General features: G+C 35.8%; 3 protein-coding genes and 1 non-coding gene across 5 annotated transcripts in view; 3 read left to right on the top strand and 1 right to left on the bottom strand.

Annotated features, from left to right (window-relative positions):
- Nucleotides 1–3,249, top strand: part of ATL1 (atlastin GTPase 1) — a 70,029-nt gene extending 66,780 nt beyond the window's left edge. For both annotated transcript variants that reach the window (XM_059182052.1, XM_059182053.1), the window contains exon 13: nucleotides 1,051–3,249. In XM_059182052.1, coding sequence (XP_059038035.1) covers nucleotides 1,051–1,161 — 111 coding nt within the window. In that variant the 3' untranslated portion in view covers nucleotides 1,162–3,249. The remainder of the gene's footprint in view (nucleotides 1–1,050) is intronic.
- Nucleotides 2,420–27,579, bottom strand: SAV1 (salvador family WW domain containing protein 1). Its single transcript, XM_059182054.1, has 5 exons — nucleotides 27,440–27,579; nucleotides 24,238–24,681; nucleotides 14,016–14,286; nucleotides 10,680–10,823; nucleotides 2,420–3,814 (listed from the first exon to the last, which is right to left on the bottom strand). The coding sequence occupies exons 1-5, from the start codon at nucleotides 27,531–27,533 to the stop codon at nucleotides 3,613–3,615; spliced, it is 1,155 nt and encodes a 384-aa protein (XP_059038037.1). The 5' UTR covers nucleotides 27,534–27,579; the 3' UTR covers nucleotides 2,420–3,612.
- On the top strand, nucleotides 8,748–8,881 carry LOC131837719 (small nucleolar RNA SNORA70). The gene has a single exon (XR_009356310.1). It is a non-coding gene; the product is annotated as a small nucleolar RNA SNORA70 (small nucleolar RNA).
- Nucleotides 8,870–9,344, top strand: LOC131836546 (large ribosomal subunit protein uL16-like). Its single transcript, XM_059182057.1, has one exon. It carries the CDS (start codon nucleotides 8,942–8,944, stop codon nucleotides 9,242–9,244), a length of 303 nt encoding a protein of 100 aa, XP_059038040.1. The 5' UTR covers nucleotides 8,870–8,941; the 3' UTR covers nucleotides 9,245–9,344.
- Nucleotides 27,580–27,816: the final 237 nt, after the last annotated feature.

Below are 27,816 nucleotides of genomic sequence, written 5' to 3' on the forward strand. Positions count from 1 at the left end.
ATACTAGTGATACATTTAATACAAGTCAATAGAGAAATATTTTATGTAAAATTCAGTAAAACAAATTCATTAAAGAAGTAAAAATAATCTAAGTTGAATGTTAGGAGTATGCTAGAGCTAGGGCAATACCATGTTACACCAATGTGTATTCACAGAACTGATGATGGTATGTATTATTCAGACTTAAGAAAACAGCTATCAAGACTTCAAAAAGATAAAAATCAATGGAATTTCCTGGGCATTGGTTACTATTTAAAGGATATCAACCTTTTAAAAATATTCAGACTCTTTACAGACTCCAGAATTACCTCAGAAAAGCTGGTTTTAACTGAGTGTTCAATATATGAAAGCCAGAAGAGAGAATCTTGAGGGGGAAAAGGACCAAAATATTTATGGACACTTTTGTAAAGTAATATATAAAAATTCCTATGACTCAAACACTGTCAACACAAAGAACAATCACAGCTTTATGAGAAAAGGCTTTCTGAGATAATACTTCTAAAAAACGTTTTGTAAGATACGAATCAAGTAATGGAAACAAGGGAAGAGAATGTTTAAATGAATGATCCCAGTGTGGCAAGAGGAGGGGCAACGTATGTACTTACTGGCATCAGGAAATAATGGGGGGAAAAAAGGGTCCCATTCTGAAAAACTTGTAAGGAAGCCCAGATAGCAAATGGTCTGTGTAATAAGGTAGCTATTGGCAGTCAGAAGTTAAATTCCTCCAAAACTGGTAATATTCAAGATATGAGTTCTCACGCATCCCTAGGGCACAGTGTTTGGGAAGCCCTGCTCCAAAAGGTGTGCAAAGTCAAAGGAAATGTAGTCTGAGAATAAACTATTTGCCACAAAGATCAATCCATACACACATTGAGGAAGCGAAAATAGTTTTGAGTTCTAAGATTCTTAGCTATTAATTTATATCTTAAATAGGCTAATGATATAAAAATTCCACGTTTAGCATGCTAATTATACAGTGCCATAAACTATTTACATTCAAAGGAAAAATTTTACGTCTTGTGTTTATAATCTTGATTCTTGTATCTCTAGGCTTTATACAAGCTTTACAGTGCAGCAGCAACCCATAGACATCTGTATCATCAAGCTTTTCCTGCGCCGAAGTCAGAATCTACTGAGCAATCAGAAAAGAAGAAAATGTAATCCAAATTTTTAGAAGTACAGGTGCATGACCAATTGTCAGTTAAATATTCAGTTTTATGTCTCCATGCAAACATTCAAAGTGCTTCTATCAGGACAGAGTAAAATACCAAGCTCCTCTGAAAACTTCAAAATGGTTTAGTTCTTTTACTTCAGTGTTTAATAAGCAGATGTATGTATGCATGGTTGTATCATTTTTGTTAACATGTATGGTTTCTTAATTTTGTCTTCAAATATGCTGTTATAATTTAAAGTGTTTGTCTATGATGACAGTACATGTGTTCTGCTTGAATTTACTAAATTCTACTACTGGGTTATAATTAAACCATGTAGTAATATTACTCCATGTTTGGGTATGCTCATTTAATTTCTACAGGAGAATTTTTAAATTATTTCACATAGTCATCCATTTAAGCACAGCGTAATGACTCAACAGGCTTGATTCAATCTCTATCATCTTATATATACCACAAGCTTTTATTTTTAAAGACGTTTGGGAGCTTTTCAGTTGCTTTATCAAAAACTAAATACTGCTTCTTTTATATTATGGTTTAATATAGAATATAAACTTCTTGATCAAAAATACACAAAAAAATCACTTTGTATATGTACTTGAGTTTCACTGCATTGTATATTTTTTCATTTGGTACACAAAGAAATGTATTCTTCATAGGTTTATTCTCTTAACATGTGAACTATTATTAAAGTTTACTCTGGTTCCTAATATTAAAAACAAATGCTTACTGAATTTGGAAGTGTTTGGGAGGTACTGATATGGAATGATAGAGGTTTATCTCTCTTTTTAAAATTAAAAATGCATTTTCTTCAGTGTTGACACCATTACAAATCTGTTTCCACTTCAAGAAACTTAGCATACGCTAATCCCTTTTTTGGTACCTTTCAGTTCTTTTAAACCAGCCATTCTATAATCTGGGAGCTCTAAAATAGTAATTTCTAACTTCCTTAGGAATAGCTTAGCCAGGTTTAAATTAAACAGTAATACAAAGGTAATAAGTAACAGGAAAGAATGATTAAGATAGAAGAGTATGTGAGAGTTCAAAAGACATATAAGCTTACATCCTAGAAAGTTTGATTACATGCTCTGAAAAATAACTTTTCCAACTGATAAAATTTTACCAGCTTATTTTCATTTTTCAATATCCTTTCATTATACACTGCATCCTTTGCTTTTGGACCTTCTGAATGGAAAAACCAGATATTTAGAACACTATGTAAAAAACATGGATTCAAACATGACGCATTTAGTTTCCACAAAAATATATTTAATAAGCTTGTTATATAAAATCAAACATTTAACATTTTCAACATTTTATGAATTCAAACTCACTGATAACTAACTGGGAGTGCTCTGTACTTTCAAAGATTACCTAAACTAAAAATATATTCACATATTTACAATACATGTAAATGTAACTGAAGAGCTACTTCAAATAATGTTGAAATTCACAGAATTCTACAGGCTAAAAGTGCCATAAATTTTTCTGTCATCAATTGTACTGCACTAATTATGAACAATGTCTTAACTATTAAAAGAAAAAAAAGTGGGAGGGAAATGGTAGGTTTTAAAGTTCTGTGACAAATCCTTAGAAGATAAAAAATACGTAAAATCAATTTAATGACCAAGATTTCTTAATGAATCCCTGATTGTCATTTTTGGCAGCTCAACCCCATCTGCTGGGATGGCAGTGTGCCGTATGCTGTTGGGAACCCTCCACTGTCTCATTAGAGCCATGCTAATAAATGCTGTAAGAGCCCCGGTCAAAAGTAAGGAAATGACAGCAACTTTTGAGTGCTGTACACAGCTTTCCCATACAAGCTAAGACTTTAGTGCCTATATTTGTTCCTAAAAAATTAAGGGCCTTTAATCCTTTCATACCAAAAAATGTGTTCTCGTTTTAAAGGGGTTCTTTGTTTTGGAAGGGAACCCTATACGTTATATACTTACATTGATCACAATTAAGGTCCCAAGTCCCATTTTGTATTTTGAACTGCACAATGATAACATTTAAACCACCTGATTCCAGGTACTATTCCACATGAAAGCAATACACATCTTTTTTTTTTTTTTTTTTTTAAATACTGCATAGGTTCTCCATTTTTTAAAGATACTGCTACTGTACAAGTTTACCAAGTGATGATTTCCTATTTAATAGCTGGTTATAATGAGACATTTCTTGCTGCATTTTTCTCCACTGAGAATATTCAAAGCAGTTTCTAATATATAGCATTTAGAAGTGTTTGGTGTGTTGGCTCTCAAAATGATAATTTTTTTGCTCAATAAAATATTTTTAATAACAAAATACATGTAAAATTAGAATTTTATAATTTCCAAAAAGCTGCCTTTATTAACCAAAGTATTTGTTTGCAGTTTTTTATCTGAGAAAATATTTTAAAGCCCTTACAAAACTTAAATTTTATTTTTAAAAAATTAACTTAAAAATTCTTGCCATGTTGTTGGGCATACCACTGCTGTCTCTGCTTGCGGTTTTCCAATTCTGTGAGAAGAGCCTGTCTGTAGGCTTCATACATTTTAACAATCTGTTCCAGTTCTTTCATGAAAAGCAACTTTAGCATTCCCTGGTATGTATCCAGGTCAGCCAGCTGGAAGAGTTCCCACTTCAGAATGTGGTCATATCTGTTTTAAAACATAATCATGCATATGTTCACAACACATACATAAATATGTATTTACAGCAACAAACTGATCTATTTTTATAAAGATCAATTTTATTATATCTAAACAAACCATAAAGCTTTAATTAAAAATAACTGAGTTGTTAACTTACTTAAATATACTACTTTTTTAGGGAGAGAACTGCTGATACTACTTCATTCAATTGAAAAAATAATTTCTATATCAATTATTGTACTATTAACATTAGACAACAATGAACACAGATTTCAAACCACTGTGGTTCTATAATTTTAAAAGAATACATATTCTATGCTTATTCATAAGTTCACCTAAAGTTTAACTGTCAGAAAGTTAAGAATACTTTAGACCTTATTATCCCCAAACACAATACACAAAAATGGGCAAAGTCACTTGTGTTATTAGCGTTGACAAAACTTTCTGAGGAATGCTGTTCACTACTGCAGACAAGGAACTAAATAAAAGAGGAATGAACAGGAATCATCATTCATGGGCTCTTTTCCTGAGGTTGAATATACAGTATTACAACAAAATCAAGCAGAAAGGGAAGAATAAGTTCTTTTCAAAATGAGAGTCAGTAGACTGTAGAAGTATGTGGAGAAGGACGCACGCTCACTTGTATTTACATACATCTCAGAAGGCTTTTTAGTCTTCCTTCAATGGTAAAATGATCCTATACTGACAGGGAAGTATGCAACAAAAAGGAGTAATTTACACTCTGATCTGAAAGGCCTGAAGACATAACTCTGATCTAATTTTTCCATCTTACAGATCACAAAACTAAATCTAAAGAGGCCATATATTTTTTGCAAAACTGTTCAGTGACCAAAAAATGAAAAGGCAGAGTTATGGACCAAATTACTTCAGCGTAATAGTTTTGAATGCTGAGATTAGATAAAGAACTTGAATGACAGCAGGTCATATACCTGTATGATATTGAAACTGCCCTTCTGAAATATTACAGATATAATCAGGAGCTTTAAGGTCCCAAATCCCATTCTAGTAAATTTATTTTTAAGAGTCATTATAGTATTTCCTACCCATGATCCTTTGTTTGGTAATTCATTTAACATCTTATTCCAAAAGGATCCTCTATTATTTTATAAAATGTTTTTTAAAAAGGGAAAGAGTAAACAAACAATGAACAGCCAGATTGTGCCTGGCACATTGACTTCTATTTCTGTACAACTTGGATACATGTAACCAGAATACCAGGAGCACAATATGCAGGACCACAAGATAAATGTATCTTGTTGGATACCAAATTTACCCCCTTAATAACTCAAGTGCCACAACCTATTAATAGGTATATTTGGTAGAAAGCTTTATATTCTCTTTAGTGAGAAACTCCAACATAAATTAGAGATGCCATAAGAAGTACTCAATGAGCCTTTATGAAGTAACAGCTTTGTTTCCTGGAACCTCTGCTATTCATGCAGCTTAAGATCTTATTTGTTTGAAACAAGTTCCTTATTCCTAGCAAAAAATCTTAATCCTCAAGTCAGAATTCCATAGCTAATGGGCATTTCAGCAATGTCAACTGATTCAAAATGCTTAATTTATGCCAGTTGAACTATAAGAAAAGTAAAGCTTATTTATCATCTGTGCTTTCTAGCAATGAAAAAGAGAGAAGATTAATTGGTAAATATCATACTTGTTTTAAGGTATGAACATCATTCTGTATAAACATTCAAGTTTTATAAAAAGGAAAAAAAAAAGCTTCAGGCAATTTTCTCACTTCCCAAGCACAGCATTTAGCATCAAAAATAGGATTAAGGGTAGAAGCAAAAAAAAATCAGAAAATTACAGAAAATCCTTTGGGACGAAGAAAATACGCTCTAGAAGGGCACAGATGAGAAAAGTATGAAAGGTACCATGTGCCTTCCAAAATCTTGCCCCTGCCATTTTTACGGAATTACTTCCCTTCTCATGTAATACTTCCTGATATGCTTGTTTTGTTTTCTTTTTTGGGGGAAATGTAAAATTCCCATTCTTTTCCTCTTAATTAGACAAATCATCTGATTCCCCAGGTTTAATTTTTAGTCACTTATCGTTTAAATATACAGGTAGGGGCGCCTGGATGGCTCAGATGGTTAAGTGTCATCAGACTCTTGATTTGGGCCCAGGTCATGATCTCAGGGTCCTGGGACTGAGACCTGGTGTTGGGCTACCTGCTCAGTGGGGAGTCTGCTTGTCTCCCTCTCCCTCTGCTCCTCCCACCATGTGCTCACTCTCTCAAATAAATCTTTGAAATATATATATATATATACAGGTGGGGTACCTGGGTGGTTCAGCTGGTTAAGCATCTGCCTTCATGATCTCAGGGTGCTGGGACTGAGTACTGCCTAGGGCTCCCTGCTCAGCAGGGAGTCTGCTTCCCTCCCCACCACTCATGTGCTCATGTGCACACTCTAATACATAAAATCTTTAAAATACACATATACACGCACAGGTAAATCATTCAGAAAATAGGCTATAAACTATTTCAGTAGCCTATGCTTATTGTAGCACTTAAGCTGTTTTTCCTAGGGCAGTATTCTACTTATAAATAGCCCATATATGCAAACATCAACTGCTATAATCCTACAAATAATGTGTTCACCCTTCAATGGATGCAGTCTTTAAGGAGCCAAAAGTGCTGCTGTTTCCAGCTCCAGCGATCACGATGCAGCCTAAGTCCCTTCCCCATGCCTGCCTCCTGTAACAGCGTGCCCACTCTTCCTTTCTGCCTTCACCCAGAGCTGGGGTAATGGTGATGCTGCAAGACTGCCAAGCCATAGAAGTAAAATACAATCCATCCCACAGCACTGTTGGGGACTGATGTTGGGGTGTGTGTGTAATGAAATAAATACGTTCTTGATGGTCTTTTTCCCGTTGTATACTAACCTTATCATTTATTCTGTAGTTCAGCTTGACCACAGTTTTATGATGCATTACAGACTTTTGTGAGCAGCTTCAGGAACATTAAAATTTAAGCTTTATTAAATTCATAAATAAAAATTTAGAATATAATCTAAGTCAAGTTTGGAAGTATATGCAAAAAGAGACAATTTAAAAATTTTAAAATTTCAGGAACTTAGAAGATTGGCAATTTTTAGCAAAAGGAAAAAACATGCTAGTTTTTTGACTAAAACTTTTCCTTTTGTTAAGTAAATGATTCTTCATAATCTACTTCATAAATAACAGCTCATCCTTTGTTGATAACAATATTAATCATTTCCACCTTCTTTAGAGACAAAAAGTTTGGACCAACTAAAAAGCAACACGTACCTAAACCTCTCGTTTTAAGTTTTTAAGCAGTAAAGAAGTACCTGTTCTTGTTTCAGTCTGGCTTATTTTGAGAGTCCTGACCTATTTGGAAAAAAAAACTAAGTTGCTCATTTCTAAAAAGTTTTAAAGCTAGCTCACAGAACCAGAGTGGAAAGGGCTATAATCTTTGGGAGTCTGTTCTTTTCATAAGCAGCAAGGAATTCCATTTAAGTATGATCTTTTTCCCCAAAAAGGAAAGCTTATATGTTATTTCTAATGATGATTATAAAGTAGAAAGAATAACCTTCCTCAATCTTACCAACTCCCAGAAATAAGAAAATTTAACAGTTGGGCATATATTTTTCCAGATTTAAGGAAAATGTAAACATACATATTATATATGGCATAAAATCAGCATATGAACAAAGACTACAAATACTGGTAGGTCAAGTGGCATCAAAAGTGAAGGAAGAGATGGAAAACGGGTTTGAAAAGTCCACCTGCTATCATTCCTTACTCCATTCCCATACTGTATGGATAGGATCAAATAAAGAGGCTGCCGTGGGTTATCCCAGACACCAAACCAAGGTAAACATCTATGGATAAATGTGTACCTAATTTCAAATAAACTAAAATGAAACTTTTGAAAAGCATGGTTTATATCTTGCAAAATAATATCTATAATTAAAATGTTTTTAAAAATTACAGTGTCAGGGCTTAAATTTGACTTGGAAAAGAAGAACCAATGTTTTGGGACTAGAACCCTGGTAGATGGTTTTGTCTCCACATCAGACCAAAGATTAACAACTGTGAATTTACAGACCGAGAAGAATGTTTACATTGGCCAAAAATTAATAAATAATTATAGTAAATGACCATTAGCTTTATAAGAATGTTAATCTGGCCTAAATAAGTGAATCATAATCAAATAATTATGACACATATCCTTGAGGTAACTAACCATTCAAATTAAAAGCCTGAAAATAAGCTAATAAAAACAAATGGCTCTAAGCAAGAAAGATAACTTCTAAAATCACTAGACTAAAGGCATACACATAAGCCTTTTCCCTGCCACTTAAACACACAGTTGGTAAATACATAATACAGTAAAAAAAATTTAGATCAGAGTTGGTTTAACCTCTTGCATATTTTGTTTCAATGATCATCCTTTAAAATTATGGAAAAAGAGTTACTATTTCAAAAAAGTATATATGAAAGGTTTTACATTCCTTTTTTTTAAATATCAAAGATTTAATTTTTTTCCCCAATTCACTGTCCAATCATCTTAAACTATTTAAAACTCTTCTTTGGGCTATTTTATGCTATTAATTTTGGTTAAAAAGAAAGAGTAAGGCTACAAAACCCAGAAACTAAATATTACCTTACAAAGTTGTTAAAAGTATATGCACTCATATATGAAATGCCTAGCAAAGTTTAAAAAGAATTTAATAGCTGCTCAGTATATATTTATTAAATAAGTTATTAATGACAAAAATTAAGAGTATGATCCTTGAAACTGGAGATAAAGGTTCAAAATCTACCACTTAATAGTTGTATTTTCTTAGCAAAGATAGAGCTTCCATTTTTTTTAACCTGTAAAATGGCTTTTAGAAAGATTATATGAGATAACATATGTAAAAGTTTAGCATCAGAAGATACAAACAGTCTGCAGCCAATTAAGCCGACTGTGCTCTTTGTCTGTGGGGGCCCAGTGTGCCATGGCTGCAAACAGTAGCCTCCTCGGTAGTGTATGCAGCCTGTTGATTGTATGGGTTGCCCTAAGGGACCTTGGAGACAGCCCTTTTGGTGGATGCTGGGGTCTGACCTCATGGCTATCTCCAATTTAGGCTGCAGACAGGTATGCGGGGTGCCTTTGGAAAGCCCCAGGGCACAGTAGCCAGGGTCCACATTGGCCAAGTCATCATGTCCATCCGTACCAAGCTGCAGAACAAGGAGCATGTGATTGAGGCCCTACGCAGGGCCAAGTTCAAGTTCCCTGGCCGCCAGAAGATCCACATCTCCAAGAAGTGGGGCTTTACTAAGTTCAATGCGGATGAATTTGAAGACATGGTGGCTGAAAAGCGGCTTATCCCAGATGGCTGTGGGGTCAAATACATCCCTAACCGTGGTCCCTTGGACAAATGGAGGGCTCTGCACTCATGAGAACCTTAGCACTACCCCTTCCCGTCATATTCATGCCCACCAATAAATCCAACTTCCTGTCAAAAAAAAAAAAAAAAAAAAAAAAAAAAGAAGATACAAACAGGAAGCACTGGATAATCAGTAAATATTTGCTTTCAAAAACTCTTTTCTGAAACCATGGCACTTTGTATATACCAGTGTTATTAATCTTTATCATGTTGGGTTATTGATCTGAGTATTTACTTCTGTTTTCCCAGAACAGAAAAGGCAGCTTTCATTTATTCATGATTGTATTTCAAGAATAGTGCCTACTATGTCACCCAGTAAATATCCTCAATGAGCCTGGCAAATTCACAGTCATCTTTAAAAACTAGCCCACGTATTTTCTTCTTCAATGGAGCTTTCCTTGCTCTAGTCATATCATAAGAAGCCCTAGTAAGTGCTTATGCAAAGCAGTCACCATGCCATGTGCTTGAAAATGCATGATCACTTAACCCCCATAGCTCAGTAGAGAGGAAAAAAATTTGGATCTAAGTTCAGTGACTTGCTCAAGGTCATTCAGTATGCAGGTGATGAAGCCAGAAATTAGACTCCATTTCCTTCCTGAGTGATCTTGACCGCTATTCTATACCTCTACCCCCAAGAATCATCATCATCATCTTTACTTAGCTCTCTTAATGTGCAAGGTATTATCATAAAAATACTTTAGATGCTCTATTTTATTGAATTTCCAATAACCTTAAGAGTAGGCACTATTCCTACCCCCAATTTACAGAAGACAAAACCAAGTTAAGCACTCTGCAAGGAGATACACACCTAAAAAGTATCCGTGAACTCAAATCATCTCATCCCAGAACTTGCAGCCACTACCTGTATTATTTCAACACCCCTGTGTCCTGCTGCTTCATCCTTGTATCTTGGATTTCTTTGGGTCTGTCCTTTTATCACACGGTATATATCACTTATTTACAAGTTAATCTCCCCTACAAGGACATAAGCTTCTTACTATATCCCTAATATAACACAGGTCTCCATACAAAGAAAGTGAAGAATTAGTAAATGTTTGCAGAATTTACATTTCTAGTCAATGATTTTCAAACTTTATAAGCTGTGATAATTTTTTCAAGTAAAAGAATTTTTAGAAGCCCAATATTTTTTTTTTTTTTAAAGATTTTATTTATTTATTTGACAGAGAGAAATCACAAGTAGATGGAGAGGCAGGCAGAGAGAGAGAGAGAGGGAAGCAGGCTCTCAGCAGAGAGCCCGATGTGGGACTCGATCCCAGGACTCCGAGATCATGACCTGAGCCGAAGGCAGCGGCTTAACCCACTGAGCCACCCAGGCGCCCCTAGAAGCCCAATATTAAGAGAAAAAACACAGTGCTATGTGGGTTAAGCAGTCCAGGGACTTTGGTTCCACTTACCCCTCAACAAAACTATGTCATAAATTCACTTACTTCACAGGGGCTCGAGCATAAACCTGAAGCCAGTCGGGAATTTCTGCAGTGTGATATGGATTTGCAGGTACCAGAAGGGACTGATTTCTTTCGGTTTGCTGTGGCTGATATGTGACAGGAGGGGGTTGGTCATACCGAGGTACACTAAAAAAAAGGAATCAACATTCATCAGGATAAAGACTCTAAATCTAAACAAGAAATTGTAAAGAACAAATAATATTTAAATGTTTTTCAATGTGCCTCTTGCCCAAACTGAACTCCTTCTACCACCTTAAAAAAACACAGAAGTCTGACTTTTTTTTTAACCACACCATAAGGTGAAGTAAAATACACCTTCTTCTGGAAACTAGTAGGTCACTAGTGATGAATATAAACCCAAACTAAATATTTATAAAAAAATTTTTAAGATTTTATTTGAGAGACTGAGAGAGAGAGAAGACAACTGGGAGGAGGGGAAGAGGGAGAGGGATAAGCAGACTCGCCCCTAAGGAGGGAGCCCAAAGTAGGGCTCAATCCCAGAACCCAGAAATCATGACTTGAGCCAAAGTCAGACACTTAAGCAACTGAGCCACACAGGTGCCCAAAATTTTTACATATTTTTAAGAGATTTCTTCTGTGTGGTATTTATTCTTTTCAAGGAACTTAAAAGGAAGCTATAAAAAATTTGGAGCTAATTATTACCTTTATACTGAGGCTTAAAACTTAAATAATAATTTTCAGTAATAACTAGTAATTAGCTGTAAATTTATACTGGAAAGGTTGACAGTTTCTCTCAAAATGAGAATGGATGCTTTCTTCCTCCTGTAGGCTGAAAAGGGGATTTGGAATATGTAGTACACTGGGAATGAGAACTGTGATTAAATTATCCACATTAATTATTTTCTGCTTTTACCAACTTATGAGAGCATAAGTGAGAGTTGAGTTAGAGTTGACAAGAACCTATTTTAAATCACAGAGACTTAAAGCAAAAAAAAAAAAAAGAAAGAAAGAAAGAAAGAAACAGACCATGCTTTTAATTAGTTCTAATATCCTAACCGGTAGCACAGAGAGAATAGCAATAGGAGGAAGGAGTTATATGGGAAAAATGCTAAGGAAAAAAGCACTGAACCACTTGAAGCCTAAAGACTAAAATTCGGAAGGCCAAATGATCTATTCCAGAACAGGACACAAAACCGGAAGAGCCTGCTCCAAACATCAACATTTATGTGTATATCAGAAAAGGTCACTGCAATACTAAACTAGGATTAAAATAATTGTTAGGCTGTGATTAATACTTTAAAGATCAATATCCAGATGGCACTGCAATTTTACACTTATCTCTTCTTTCCTAAGTAAGTACTAAGTAGGTACAAAGTGAAATATCCTTTGACAGCACAACTCGGGTGGGAAAGAACTGAGGCTTTGAAGACAGGCCTGAGGTTTTTAACCTCAGTTTGGCTACTTCACAAGTTATATGAATGTGGGCAAAACTGCTTCACTTCTCTAAGCTTCAGACTTCTTATTTGTAAAACTAGAATAAATTCATACCAAAGATGATTCTTCTCAACAATAAATGAGCTAGTATGTCAAGTGTTCTGTACAAAGATTAGCATAACAGAGACAATCAAAAATAGTTATTAGTGTTATCTATGTGAGTTTAAGAAAGATGTTTGTTCTCTCCAGTTTAATGTCTACAGAGCTGGTAAGAGTAGCAAATTGTGAAAACGCCTTGTAAACTATAACAATTCTATAATAATGTAAGGTTACTAATGATAAACAGTCAGCTCGATATACTCTCAAATCTGGTTGTCTGGACCACAAAGTTTTCTGCCACCTGGTGAAAGCAATCTGTAATCATGTTTAGTTCTTTTTTTCTTTTCTTTTTGCATTTTCCATCATTCTTTGTCAGCAAACACCTGGCTGCACTCCCACTATGTATCTGCCCGTGTGCTGGATGCTGGGACACAGCAGGGATAAGTGAAATTCATCCCTGCCCTTGATGGGGAACTGTGATCAGGTCAGAGGAGGACTCTAAATTACTCCCAGGTCACAGGCCTGAAAATGGAGGCCAGCAGCTTGCCTGAAATGGTTTAGAGAGTAGGCAAAGAGACCAGAGCCCAATACAGGCAGAGAAGTTGGTCTGGCTCTTTCGAAACGGTGACAAGTTCAGCTGTTCAATTAACACTGACTGAATACCACTAAATGGAATCACTGGGAAAAGAAACTTTTCCAAGTTGAATGAATAAATCCAAATATGTAAAATGACACAATAGGGGCACCTGGGTGACTCAGTGGGTTAAAGCCTCTGCCTTCAACTCAGGTCATGATCCCAGGGTCTTGGGATCGAGCCCCGCATGGGGCTCTCTCTTCCCTTCCTCTCTCTCTGCCTGCCTCTCTGCCTACTTGTGATCTCTGTCAAATAAATAATAAGTAAAATCTTTAAAAATAAATAAATAAAATGACACAATAATGATAAAGCTTAGTTTTCTAGGTGGTAATATTAAAGTGTATTTTCATAACAAGTTTAATGGTTTTAAAAAATGCAGTAGTCTGCTATAACTGAAGATCATATTATGCTAAATGATACTAAGAACACCTATCAACACACTGATGATATTCTACCTATTTTAAATCTTATGGCTCAGAGGTAGTTAACAGGAATTTATTTGTAATTTCATGACTAAACTGGTACTAGTTTTTTTATGTACTTTGAAATCCTGTGTATTTTACGTTTACATATACGGCATACCACAGTTTGGATTAACCACCTTTCAGGTGCTCAATAACTACACATGACAACTGGCTACAATATTCACAGGGCTAAAAATCTGGACATACTGAGACCTACTGATAAGCCCAAAGGATCACTGGTTACATTTATTGAACACATCTGGGATATTTTGTACAGTGCCAGTTTTCACTTTCTTGCCTGGCAGCAGTAAGAAACAGAACATAAAAAGTCAGAAATTGAATAAAGCAGATGCTATAATTCAGAAGTATATTTTGACAAATTAGGAGGTAGGTCTGTATTATTTATAGAACTTTAAATGGAAAGAGACAGAGGTTTTTAATTATTTCAATTTCTGGGTATCTACAATAAAAAACATTCTGGTATATTAAAACAGAATCTGATCATACGAATACTGATTGTGTTTTTGAGGTTGTTTTAAAAAGTTTTTTTTAATTATTACTAAAATGTATTTACAAATCATTACTAAATACAAATTCAAAGAAAAATGTCATAAGCCTTCAAATATCAAACTTTAGGGTGCCTTTCTCTTTGATGAAAATATGAGCTCAAAATCTAACATTAGACAATCTCAAAACAAAAAGTTGAAAATAAAATTGATACTACACCTAGGAGCACAGGGATGCCTATATTGAGCCTTCTTATTTGTGTGATCTACATAATAGGTTCCGAATTCTGATGACTCAACTCGCTCCCATCCTGGAGGAAGTCCTTCTCGCTCAAGGGGATGGCTCCAATGAGTTGTATTTGTGTTGTGATCTATATAATATTTTCTCCCTCTCATTGTCCAGTCCACAGACCAGCCAGGAGGAAGAGGTAAATCTTCAGAACCATGGTTAGTTAAATTTCCTAAAGATGTAGCAGCAACTCTCCCAATACCTGAAGAGAAAGATAGAAAAAGAAGAAATAGAACAATTATTCAAAGCTAAAAATTATGGTATCTGTGAAATAGTCACAAAATTAACTATCGTAATTATACTCTTCTGTTAAAATTCAAGATTTTATAATTGTAAGTAAGAATTTTCATAAACTAGCCAGTATTACTAAAATTTAATTACAAAGCAAAGGAGGAACAAGACTCCCTCTCTGAAATTAGTTTTGGTTGATGCCGCTATCACCAGGCTACACAAACATTTAGCTATTAGCAAAGCTACTAAATATGTATACTGCTTAAAGAAAAGTGAAGAAAATAAAATTTCACCACATTCAAGATTTAAGATTTGACATTTCACCTAAAACTAAAAAAAAACCAAAAAACAAAAAATAAAAACCAACTTGTAAAACTGTCCAGTTTATAATTTAAATATAATCTAGCTATCCCCGAGAACCATTAAGTACCTTTATCAGAGATGCAACATATAAGATTTTTAACATACAAAAATCATTTAAGTATTTGCATACTAACAACAACTGGAAACAAATTATACCACTTATTATAGCTCCAAAAAATCAAATACTTACATATAAATAAAACAAAATATGGAAAACAAATTATGTACAGAATCTGTATGCTGAAAACTATAAAACAGTGATGAAAGAATTAAAAGAACCTACCATATTAATGGATTAGAAGACTCAACATAGTTAAGATGCCAATTCTTCCTGAAATGACTTTTAAGGTAATTCCAATCAAAATTCTAGCAGGAGTTTATGATATAGACAGAAACAGTTGGGCTCTAAAATGTATATGGAAAGGCAGAACTAGAGAAGCCAAAACATTTTTAAAAATAAGAATAAAGTTGGAGGATTCATGCTACCTGATTTTTTTTTTTAAAGATTTTATTTATTTATCAGAGAGAGAGAGGGGGAGAGCGCGAGCAGAGGCAGACAGAATGGCAGGCAGAGGCAGAGGGAGAAGCAGGCTCCCTGCCAAGCAAGGAGCCCGATGTGGGACTCGATCCCAGGATGCTGGGATCACAACCCGAGCCAAAGGCAGCTGCTTAACCAACTGAGCCACCCAGGTGTCCCGCTACCTGATTTTTTAAAGTAACTTTTATGCACAACGTGGGGCACAAACTCATGATTCCAAGATCAAGAGTCACGTGGTCTACCAACTGAGCCAGTCAGGTGCCCCTCATACTACATGATTTTTAAGACTTACTATAAAGATAGAAGTAATCAAGACAATATGGTATTGACAAAAGGACAGACAGATCAATTGAACAAAGAATCCTAAAATAGACCTACACATACACAATCAATAGATTTTTAACAAAGGTAAAAAGGCAATTCTATAGAGAAAGGGTAGTTTTCTAACAAATGATGCTGGAACAACTGGACATCCATACGCAAAAAAAAAAAATTAATCACAATCTATACCTTCCTCCTTCTATAAAAATAAACTTAAGATGGATCATATACCTAAATGTAAAACATAAAAACTATAAACCTTTTAAAAGAAAAAGGAGGGTAAGTTTTCGTGACCTTTCATTAGGCAGAGCTCTTAACCATGATGCTGAAGTACAATCCATGAAACAAATATTGAATTGGACTTTGTCATAATTAAAAATGTTTGCTCTGTGAAAGGCATTACTGTTTTTTAAAAAAATTTTATTTATTTATTTGACAGAAAGATCACAAGTAGGCAGGGAGGCAGGCAGAGAGAGAGAGGGGAAGCAGGCTCCCTGCCAAGCAGAGAGCCCGATGCAGGGCTTGATCTTAGGACTCTGAGAGCATGACCTCAGCTGAAGGCAGAGGCTTAACCCTCTGAGCCACCCAGGCGTCCCTATGAAAGACATTATTAAGAGAAAGAAAATCAAGCTACAGACTGGGAGAAAATTTCCAAATCACATATTAGACAAAGGAGTTTAATCTAGAATTCATAAAGAACTCTCAAAACACTAGGAAAGTATTTTAAATGGGCAAAAGATGTGAACAGGCACTTCAAAGAAGATATTTAGATGGTAAATGAGTAGGAAAAAAATGCTCAAATCATATTAACCATCAGGGCCACTGCTAATTAAAAAATCCCTACAAATTAAAACCACAATGAGAGGATAATACACATCTATGAGAATGGCCAAAAAAGAAAAAAAAAAAAATCTAACAACACAAGTTGTGATGAGGAGGATATGGAGCAACTGAAACTCTCATACACTGCTGGTGGAAATGCAAAATACTTCAGCTACTCTGGAAAACACTTCAGCAAGGTCTTACCAAGTTAAATATGTTTTCCATATGATGCAGCAATTCTATTCCCAAATATTTAACCTAGACAAATGAAAATGCTTCTTCACACAAAAACCTGTATGGGGAGGTTTATAGTGTTGAAAAAGGAAAAAAACCCACATGTCCTTCAAGAAAATGAGTAAACTAATACAACCATACAGTGGAATCTACTGTAAAAAGAACTAAATATCGATATATGCAACAACATGTATAACCTCAGAGGCATTACACTGAGTGAAAGGAGCCAGCCTCAAATGGCTGTAAACTGTATGATTCTGTTCATATGAAATTACTGCAAAGGCAAAACAACTAGGACAGAAAATTATGGTTGCCAGGAATTTGGGGCAGGGTGAAAAGACTAAGCAACTGTCATAAACCAAAGAACACTTACTACACAAAGGGACAGCAATGACATAATTTTTAGGAGTGAATGAAATGTCCTATAAACTGTCTAGGCATTACATCAATATAGATAGATAGAGATATATATCAAAATTCATAGAACCCTGTACCTTAAAAAAAAAACCTTAAGTTTACTGTATGCTATTTGGGGGAGGGCGGGAGGGAGAATAACCTGGCTGCATTGTTTTATTCTCACATAAGAATAGTAATTGTATATAACTAATCACACCAAAATTCAAAGATTCATTTAGTTTATGTCCATAGGTTAGTGGGTTAAGCCTCTGCCTTCAGCTCAGGTCGTGATTTCAGGGTCCTGAGATAGAGCTCCTCATTGGGCTGTCTGCTCAGCAGGGAGCCTGCTTCCCTCTCTCTCTCTGCCTGCTGCTCTGCTTGCTTGTGATCGCACTGTCAGATGAATAAATAAAATCTTAAAAAAAAAAAAAAAAGACTAAGCAACTGTCATAGACAAAGGACACTAAGGAGAAATGACAACTGCATGCAATGCAGTTGGATCCTGGAACAGAAAATTGACATTAATGAAAAAACTGGTGAAATCCAAATAAACCTTGGAGTTAATAAAACGTTCTTGACTTCAGAGACACTAAAAATAAAAACCCACTGTTTACCTTTGGAGGTAGCTAGGGTGCCAATTCATCATCTTAAAAACTAGTAATAAAGAGAAAGATTTAGTATTTATCCTTTCTTATATGAATAGCAACCACATAATTGATGAGAGATAGTTCTTCATTATAGAAGTCCAACTAATAGAGAAGAGATGACAGAAATTAGAGTATCACCCTCTGTAACACCTAATAAAATACTGGATCTAGCCAATGATCATTATGGTTATCAAATCAACAGGTAAAAAGGCCAATGGAGAACTTCATGATGAATGAACTGTGCTGATATCTGATCCCATCATCAATTTTAGGATCAAAAAGAGAAATTAGTCATTATGTGTCTCTGGAACTGATGCAGCAGAATGTATACAACAGCCTCTATGAACTATTTTAGCAAAAAGAAAAATGCAAGAAAGAAAATAAACACAATCACAGTATTGTTTGAAAAGAAAGGCATATACTTCTAAAACATATGGGAACTATAGAAAAATAAAGCTAACAAGCCTTTTGGTGAAACTGACCTTGGCTTCTGTCAAACTGCAACTGAAGGCTTATTTAATAAGTGTAGCTTAAGCAATTTCTGTACTTAAAAAAAAAAATGTTTAAACAAAAAAGAAATAAGCCAATGTACTAAAGATATGTACATAGCAAATAACTTTAAAATCACATTTTAAAGCATGCAATGGCTTTATATTTTCTCATACTTCCATCATTAGAAATGTACTACTGGCCATAACATAGAAATTTTTTAAAAAGTTAAAGTCAATTCATTGTACTCGTACTGACTTATTCATAAGAACCATAAATTTTTGCCCAACAGAGGTCCCCCTAAAAATATACAAACAGATTTCTAAATACAACATTTTTAAAAATAAAAACTCTTGGGTGCCTGGGTGGCTCAGTGAGTTAGGCCTCTGCCTTCAGCTCAGGTCATGATCTCAGGGTCCTGGAATCAAGGCCTGCATTGGGCTCTCTGCTCAGTGGGGAGCCTGCTTCCCCACCCCCTCTCTGCCTGTCTCTATGCCTACCTGTGATCTCTGTCAAATAAATAAATAAAATCTTTAAAAAAAAAAACCTCTTATAGTAAAAAATAAATAAAAAGGTACAAACTTTATTAAAGATTATTAAATTATTATTAATTATTAAATATTATTAAAGTTGTGAGTTTTATTAATCTGCTTAGAAAGTCCAAACTTCCATATACTGAACTTGCCTAAATCTAGAAACACATACACCTCTCCATTTAAACAGTATTAGGTACCAAACACCAAATTTAAACTAAGACAAAATGTGAAATTCATATTTAGAGGAAATACAAAGACCTCTCTGTAGAAACTCTTATTTTTCAGAATTAAACCTCAACAATTTGATACGGGTACAAAGATATCCTCAAAGTTCTTAATAGGTTCATCAGCTTTACCAATGCCATGTAAAATCATGATTCCTAACCTTTCTATGATACACTCCACCTTCACTTTCCGAAAGTGCCACGTACACTTATTTTTTTAGACTATTTGGGATAATTTTATAAAACCTATTGAGAGGAGGATGTGCAATACAAAAAAACTAAAAGTGAGATTTAAAACAAAACATACCTAGTAATAAAATAGGTCTAGAAGACAGGAAAAATAAAGTTCAATCAAGCTCTAACACATGAGACCTCTGCTCTAAGTTCAGCCAGAAAGTTGAAATTTCAATAGCCAAACATGTCAAATCTGGAAAAAGCAGAGAACACATAATGCTTTTATAAAAGGCATGAACACTAACAGTTACGAGTGTCTCCTCTGACCTGCCCCTTTCCCAAATGTATTATTTCATATTCAAAAGAGCCCTATAGGTGATACTATCACTATCAATTTATAAATGAGGAAACAAAGATTCAAGTAAATTATTTCCAGAATGATAGAACTGGTATACAAGTGACAAAATTATTACTAACAAAGTAATCAACAAACAAAGATCAACTGTAATTCTTCAAAGAAAAGTATGACTGTCACTAATTTAAAAAAAAAAAAAAAACAAGCCACCAATTTTGAATTCAATCAGTGGAAAAATTTAGGAACCTGTTTCTGAGATACAAGGGAAAAAATTAGTTTTTCATTTTTTCAATTAGTTCCAGAAAAGAATGAGTGGAATTCATAATGTTCAAAATAACTTCCATTTGTAGGAATTAACTGCACAAACACCTTCCATTTATATAAAGTAAGGCATTCATAACTAAATACATTATTTCCCAAACACAACGATGAAGTATTATTTTGTCTTTCTACCAAGAAATATCTCTGAAGAATTTAATCTCATACAATCAGGCAGAAGATATCTGTGAAACCTATGCCTATAAAGCTCAAAAATTCTGGCTGACTAATTCTGTAGTGGTTACAGAGAATAAAATGGAATCTGGAAATCTAATGAAGGTCCACAAGCTTCAGGGTAATAAATGCTAAACACTATAGCCCATGTTACAATTAAGATGTTGATAAAGAGATCTACGAGACCAGTGCTCTAACCCGAGCTACAGAGCCCCGCTTGATAAAGAGATCTACCTTTTCTCCTCCTCTGCAAAAAAATATTACAAATAAAGTTGTGTCCCTAAAGATTATTAACCCCTTCTCAAAAATGATTCTGAGTTCCTTAAATAATTATGCATTTCCTGGAGTAAACATTACTTCCATGTTTTTGTAAAGGCTGACACTTTTCTTTAGTCATCTTTAAAAATAAAAGTTTTAAAAGTCCATTACTTAAAACTGTATAGAACTAAATTACTCAAATGCAAAACAAAGAAATTCATTCTGCCTTTAGTATTGCAACTGAAGATTTCCTGTTAACAGCCAAATTCCTTCCTTTGGCTCATAGAGTAGGTGCCTGCCCATTACACTGGCCAAAATGTTAAAGGTCAGATTTCACAGCTAAACCTAAAACTCGGTAGGCCCTGAAACCCCCTGAAATATCATATAAACGGTTTGGTTATGATTTAATGCAAGTGGTATATCCTGCCAGTTACTTAAGTCTATGTAACTGGCAGGATATACCACTTGCATTAAATCATTACCAAACTATTTTCTTTCATATATTCTTAATGTTTACTACCTTAGTAACAATAATCAAAATTTAAAAGTTGTGAAAATAAATCTATGGCACATCTTTACCCTCCCACAAATTTACTTTCTCCTCATTCCCTGTAATTCCTTGAATTCTCTTCAGCATTAATCTTGAAAATATGGTAAGTTTCAAATTTTTTCAAGATGAATTCAAGAAACTTCCAGCTATTGTTTCATATGCAGATTTTTTTCCTTCTGGAAAAGACAGCTGATAGGCTTTTCTGCTTGGTTAGTTATTGGTTATTAATCATTCCCTGACATTTAACGGATTCCTTCAAAGAACTGTTTTTTTCTAAAAGGTAAAACATTAAATCTTATGCTCTGATGTAATTCTATTAAGTGAAATTTCTCAAGCATATTACCACTCTAATAAATGCAAATCTTTCTTTAAAATGACTTAATTTGAAAAAGTATCCAATTAACTTGTATTTTATTTATCCCTAACTCATGATTGGAAAGTTTTGAAGTCTGTCACTAAACTTATAAAAAGTGTCAGACTGCCTCTAAGAGAGGATCGGTAGGAATTCAGTTCTAGCAGTATTTCCTCAATGATACTTTGTGAACCAGAATTTTTAAAACAATATTTTAACTTGGCATTATCAATTCCTCATACTTTCATTTAGGCAAAAAAGTGTTATGAGTTATCAGTGATACCTGAAATATAAATATACATGATAAAAGTAAGTGTGAAGAACAATCTGTATTTATGGTAAGCTGTGTTAATCTTTTATTCCTGCTACTCGTCAGCCACCAAAACTGTCTGAAGACTCCAGACTTGAAATCTCTGGATTCATTCGCTTAGTCAACCATTTACACAGGCAAATGTCTATCTGAATCTTCTCTCTTCCTTATCTCTCATTTCCCATTTGAGGCCAAGTCCCATCAATACAGATGTGTCCCACTTCTCTTTCTAAATGTTTGCAGCCTGAGTTGGGTCCTCATAAGCATTTAAAATAATAACCACCAATGCACCAAATGGAAGATTATTAAGTCAATGGAACTCATAAGTAGCATATAACATTAAGAAACTCATTCAAGTAAAAAGCAGGGATATAAAACTGTACAGAGTATGCCATTAAAAAGATGAAGGAAATAACATATACGATGAATCTCTGGCCTGATGGGCACTTTCCCTTAACTTTTCTGTTTTTTGCAAATTTTCTACAGCAAGCAGTTATTACTCTAAAAAATGATTTTTAAAAACTTACTATTTTGGTTGGCTAACAAATCATTTCTGAGGTTTAAAACTATTTAATATTATAAATAGCCAAAATAAACACTATAAATAGCCAGTATGCAACTGTTTAATCCCTTAACCTAGACACTCTTTAAAAACAAAAAGGCTCTGGGGTGCCTGGCTGGCTCAGTCCGTGGAGCATGTGACTCTTGATCTCAGCATTATGAGTTCGAGCCCTACTCCGTAAAGATTACTTCAGGGAAAAAAAAAGTTTAAAAAAAAAAAAAAAAAGGACACTCATCCATGCTCATTTCTCTATGCCTAGAAAACCTTTCCTCTTTTATGACCCAAAGAGATTCCAATGTCAGCTTTCATAAAATAAGATGCTTTTACCAACTATTCTTCATTATTCCTCAATTTTCCAAACTTCTGATTTACTTCTCCATAATTTTCATTTTCTCCTTTCCTCTCCAATACCACTGGTACCCGAAAAGTCATCTTTTCTCTAGCAATCTATCCTGAGTACAACCAATAATCTTCAAATACTGCCTTCATAAAATGACTTGTCTTTGAAATCTGCAATGGCTTCTGTTTGACTCCAAACTGTTTAAATCCTTCAGATTGTAGCTGGACCACAAATCTCCATTCTACCTCATATCTTCTTTCTTCATATTAGTAGAACTACATAGTTCCTTCGATTTACACGTTCACTCGGTTTTCATTGGCCTATTCCAAATTCCTTATTTAAATGCCTGTTCTCTGCCCCATTAATCTAAAGTCCAAGCTCAAAGCAAGTCCTACCTCTTTCACGAATCATTCTTAAATATTCTAGCCTACCCTGATCTCTCCTCTGACTCCCTATTGCACTTACTGTCAATAACAGTGTTCTGTGATTATTGTGCATCTATTGGTTTTGTTCCCCAAACAAGATACCAGAAAGCAGATGCCAAAAATGTCAGAGAAAATGCTAAACACATAAATGATTAATACTAAATGAATAAGGGGGCACTTGGGTGGCTCAGTCAGTTAAGCCCTAGGTCAGGACACGATGGACATGGAGCCTACTTAAGATTCTCTCTCCCTCTTCTTCTGCCCCCTACTCACCCAAAATACTAAATGAATGTTTTCTACACTCCTGCTCCAAACTGTTTGTTTGTTTGTTGTTGTTTTGAGAGAGGGAGGGGAGGGAGGGAGAAAAAGAGAAAGTTAAGCGGGCTCCACAGCCAGCATGGAGCCTGATGCTGGGCTTCATCTCCTGACCCTGAGATCCTGACCCAAGCCAAAACACTTTGAGCAACCCAGGCACTCCTCCAAACTGTTTTTAAGGCACCTTGTTTTAAGTTTCATGGGTTAAAAAGTAAAGTGTATTTATTCTTATCCTACCAAGATTTAAAGCCTGCAACTTAACCAGGAAAAAAACAATTAGATAAAAAAGTTTAAGTTTCAGCTTGCTTCAGTTTATCTAGTGTAATCCAATACTCTGGGAATAAAGTAGAACTATCCATTTCTCCTGTCTCTTCTGCTCCTTGTACAAGTATTCCCAAGTTAGCAAATAAGGCAAACAGATTTTAAAAAATCATATGGCCAGGGGCGCCTGGGTGGCTCAGTGGGTTGAGGCCTCTGCCTTCGGCTCGGGTCTGATCCCAGGGTCCTGATCCTAGGGGTCCTAGGATGGAGCCCCGCATCGGGCTCTCTGCTCAGTGGGGAGTCTGCTTCCTCCTCTCTCTCTGCCTGCCTCTCTGCCTACTTGTGATCTGTGTCAAATAAATAAATAAAATCTTTAAGAAAAAATAAAATATAAATAATAAAATTATATGGCTAATATTTTTATTACTAAAAGAACAAAAGGACAGACTTCCATTTGAGTCTTTTTGACAAACCTGGGAAATAATTATTGACCTAGGCAAACAGTTTTGTTAAGAGAAACAGTGTAGGCTGTAGCTGAGGAATGAAGCAGTTGCCCCATGGTATTTTTTGCCACGCCCAATTCTTCCTATCCACCTTTCCTTTCTCTGGTATAAGTCCAGGTTCTTTGAAACCCTAACCTTCCCATCTTACCAAAACTAAACCTAGATTCAATCCAACTGTAGACATTAAATTCTCTGGGTTTTCAGGGTTAACAGTCTAGATAATCTTTGGGTGAATACTAAATTTTTATAAAATGAGTTAATAAAATAAATGGACACAAAATTCTTTCACTCAGCATAGATTACTAATTATTTGTAAGCTGGCTTAGCAAAACCGGCAAAATGGAAAAGTATTTTTCTGGGAGTGTGTGCGTGGTTCCCAAGAAAATCCAGAAAAAAAGCACCTTTTTAATTGTTAATAAATCTAAACTAATGTAGGATTTGTAATTTTAAGTTACCTGAAGCATGTCTCCCCTGATTCTGTGGCATTCTTTGGAAGAGATCATGGTTGTATTCATAATATCTATAGTCTTCATGTGCACGATCTCCAAGTGGGCGCCTTCTCTGACCATCAAAATAATTATCTGAATAATAATATCGGGAACCAGAGTCTCCATTTTCAACAGCAAAATTAACTTCTGTTAAAAATGACTGAGAAGAGCCATACTCCCTAGGGACATCTGCTAGACTCCGGGCAAGATAAGAAGGTGCAGACAATCTGTTGCTTTCTCTTCTCATTATTTCATGAGGTGTTCTTTGAATTGGAGTTCTAAGAAAACTCTGATTTCTTGAAACTATTCCATCTCCAGAAGCTGAAAAGGCATTAGGACTTGAATCTGGCAGACAGATATCAGTTCGTCTTGGAATTGTTGGACCATGCCGAATAAATGAAGGCATGAGATCTACAATAAAATAAAAAACAAAGAGTAAAATAACCACGTCGGTAAGTAATAATTACCTTTTTCAAAAGTTGTTCATTTATATCTATTACCCCCCAATGCAAAATTTCAATGGACTTGAGCAAACACAATTTAAAATTCTAATTTATGATAGTACCTGGGTATTTTAGAATTAAGGCTAATTAATACCTTCCCGTGCAAATGATTTTATAATTTGCACGAATGTGGTATGTGTAAACTCAGTCAGAATCAAACGTATTCTGCATAACACTATATATAACATGATGAAATGTCAGTAAGCTTAATTATGGTTAATGAAATACTCATGAATAAATGTGTAAAAATAAGAAACAACCTAACAAAATTAAGATTTTTTTTTTGCTGATTTCACTTCATTTTCAAAATTCCCAAAAATCCTTTTACAAGCAAACACAATTTCAAATATAAAATAGAACATAATGCTATTCCCAAACATGTAAAAGTGGATTCCTTTAAAAAGACTTTAAAATAATCTGATTTCCCCTCAAAATTATGTAATACCAGTACATAATCAAATGCTGGAAAGTAAAAAAGCTTAGATATGAAAATTAAAAAACAAAAAAAATCTCATTTCAAAGAGGTACACAAATGTTCAATCAGTTCAAAATATGCCAAACCTGAAACTACCACTCCCTTAAGAACAAGTAATTATAATTCAAAATAGAAGATAACAGTGGAACAATGGCCTTCAGGATATAGTACTTCTGAATATAGAACTTAAGTGGCTTAGACATGCCAGGTTACAAAGCAAATAACTTCGTAACCTGAAAAAAATTAGATTTGGAAACTTTTATTCATTTATTAAGTACACAATATTAGATAGCAATGATATTAATAAGGTTCAAAAGCTAATGAGACAGGAATTAATAAGAATAAATTTATTAATAAGAATAAGTTAATAAGAAATAAATTAGCTGTGAAGTATGACTTACATGGGGTGCCTGGGTGGCTCAGTCAGTTAAGCATGGGACTCTTGATTTTGGCTCAGGTCATGATCTCACAGGCTGTGAGATCAAGCCCCACCATGGGCTCTGTGCTCACCAGGGAGTCGGCTTGAGATTCTCTCTCCCCCTTCCCTCTGCCTCTGCCCCAACATGAGCTCACTGGCACTCACTCTCTCCCTGTCTCAAATAAATAAATAAATAAATCTTTAAAAAAATAATAATATATAGCTAACATATTTCATGATTTTAAGTAATGTTTAATAAAGTTTATTTGCAGCAAACTGCAAGCTATCATAAATTTAGCTGAAAACCTAAGAGCATATGTGAAAAATAAGCTTATAAAAAAAGGTATAAAAAAAATCAATTCTCAGGGGGCACCTGTGTGGCTCAGTCAGTTAAGCCTCTGACTCCTGAGTTCAGTCCTGATCTCGGAGTGCTGAGATCAAGTCTCTGTTCAGCACTCAGCAGAGTCTGTTGCTCTCCCTCTCCCGCCACCCCTCCCCTTGCTCAGGCTCACTCTCTCTCTCCCAAATAAATAAATAAATCTTTTTAAAAAAGAAATCAACTTTCAGGGGGTGCCTGGCTGGTTCAGTGGGAAGAATGAGGGGCTACTGATCTCAGGGTCGTGAGTTCAAGTCCCACACTGGGTGTAGAGATGACGTAAATAAACTTAAAAAATAAAAATTAATATGCTAATTACTGATGTACCCACTGATCTATCTTGTTGTTCTATAAGAAAGCACTGAAAATACAAGGATAAATCTCTAAGGCTGATGATGCAGTTATTATTTAAAAAACATGCTCTTAACACCTTTCTGTGTGATCCTGGGTAAATACTAGGAACCTCTATGAACAGCTTTCCCAATTACAGAATGAAGTAATGCTTAAGTCACAAGGTTTGTAGGAGCTTCCAAGAAGGGCACTTACACAAAGTGCCCGCTATGCAGTATGAACATCTAAATATTAGTTCCTTACCTCACAAATATTCTAAAAACACAAGCAGAGTCAAATGCTTAAACTGAAAAGTGTGGCGGGGAGGCAGCGAGAAACTATTAAAGTTAAAAAAAAAAAAAAAAAACTTTTTTGGCAATTTCTCCTGAAGTACGATAGAAATTTTTGCGTACTTCGCCTTTTTGGGGGGGGGGGGGGAGAGGGGGGGGGCGGAGTCGGGAAGGAAGGTGGTATTTGAAGCAATTCTCACTTAAACGCCCAAACACACATGATTTTCGCTTTTCTAAGACCTGAGACTGTTGATGAGGCTTTGGAGAGCGGCCACAAAAGGGACGGTCAACTGTCACCACCTCCTCACGTCTACAATCATCAGCGAAAGGGCTAAGGAATTCTACCCGAGTTCGCACAACTTCCTGCACGGACGGGTGACACCCGAAATGTTTGCAAACACAAGGCGTATCTCTAAGTATCTAGAACAGGAAGAAGTGGGCCCCAGTCAGATCACTTCCACCTCTTGTAGCATCAGGGAATCAGCAATTGAAGAGTTTCCGAAAGAACCTCTTCTAGTACTCAAAATGAAACAACACTCCGCCCCGGGGCGAGGAGAACGGGAAAGTTTGTTATTTTCAGGGAGGCCCACGGGGGAAGGACTACTCTTAAGTTTCTTACGCTTCGTCGGCTTTCAAACAATGACCACCACTTCGGGCACAATACACTCTTCACAGAGACCAACAGGAAAGAAAAGCCGCGGGGAGCCGCGTCGCGCGCCCGCCAGGCTCCCCGCAGCCGCTCGGGCCAGGTGTGGGTACGCCCCGCCCGACACTCACTCCGGAGCAGAGGCGACGTCTCTTTCTTCACGTACTTGCCCTGCACCTCGGCGGGCTTGGACACTTCGTTTTTGGTTTTCTTTCGGGACAGCATCCTTGTCGACGAGGCCCCAGGCCGCGTTAAGCAGCCTCTTTAGGGCTCCGCAAAGGGCGCCGGCCGGCCCCGCCGCCACCTCCGCCGGCGCCGCCGCCTCCTTCCCTCCCGAGCCGCCGCCGCCGCCGCCGCCGCCTCCTCCTCTCCGCAGCCCGGGGTCGCCCGCAGGGACTGCTGCATGTTCGGGGCGCTAAGCGCGCCGGCCACAGCTCAGTCGCTTGTCAGTTGCTTCCCGGAAAGATACTCGCTCCGCGATGCTGCCGGAGAACTCCGTGAGCTGAGG

This window comes from Mustela lutreola, chromosome 7, assembly GCF_030435805.1.
Source record: "Mustela lutreola isolate mMusLut2 chromosome 7, mMusLut2.pri, whole genome shotgun sequence".
Classification (NCBI taxonomy): Eukaryota; Metazoa; Chordata; class Mammalia; order Carnivora; family Mustelidae; genus Mustela; species Mustela lutreola.

Bases quoted from the DNA above. Each gene is read 5' to 3' on its own strand.
- SAV1 (XM_059182054.1), bottom strand. From the start codon at position 27,533: ATGCTGTCCCGAAAGAAAACCAAAAACGAAGTGTCCAAGCCCGCCGAG. The intron at 10,824-14,015 runs GTGTAGTATCAA...CCTTTTTTTTAG, and splicing joins AGGCATCCCTGTGCTCCTAG to TGTACCTCGGTATGACCAAC. The intron at 3,815-10,679 runs GTAAGTGAATTT...GTTTTAAAACAG, and splicing joins TATGCTCGAGCCCCTGTGAA to ATATGACCACATTCTGAAGT.
- LOC131836546 (XM_059182057.1), top strand. From the start codon at position 8,942: ATGCGGGGTGCCTTTGGAAAGCCCCAGGGCACAGTAGCCAGGGTCCAC.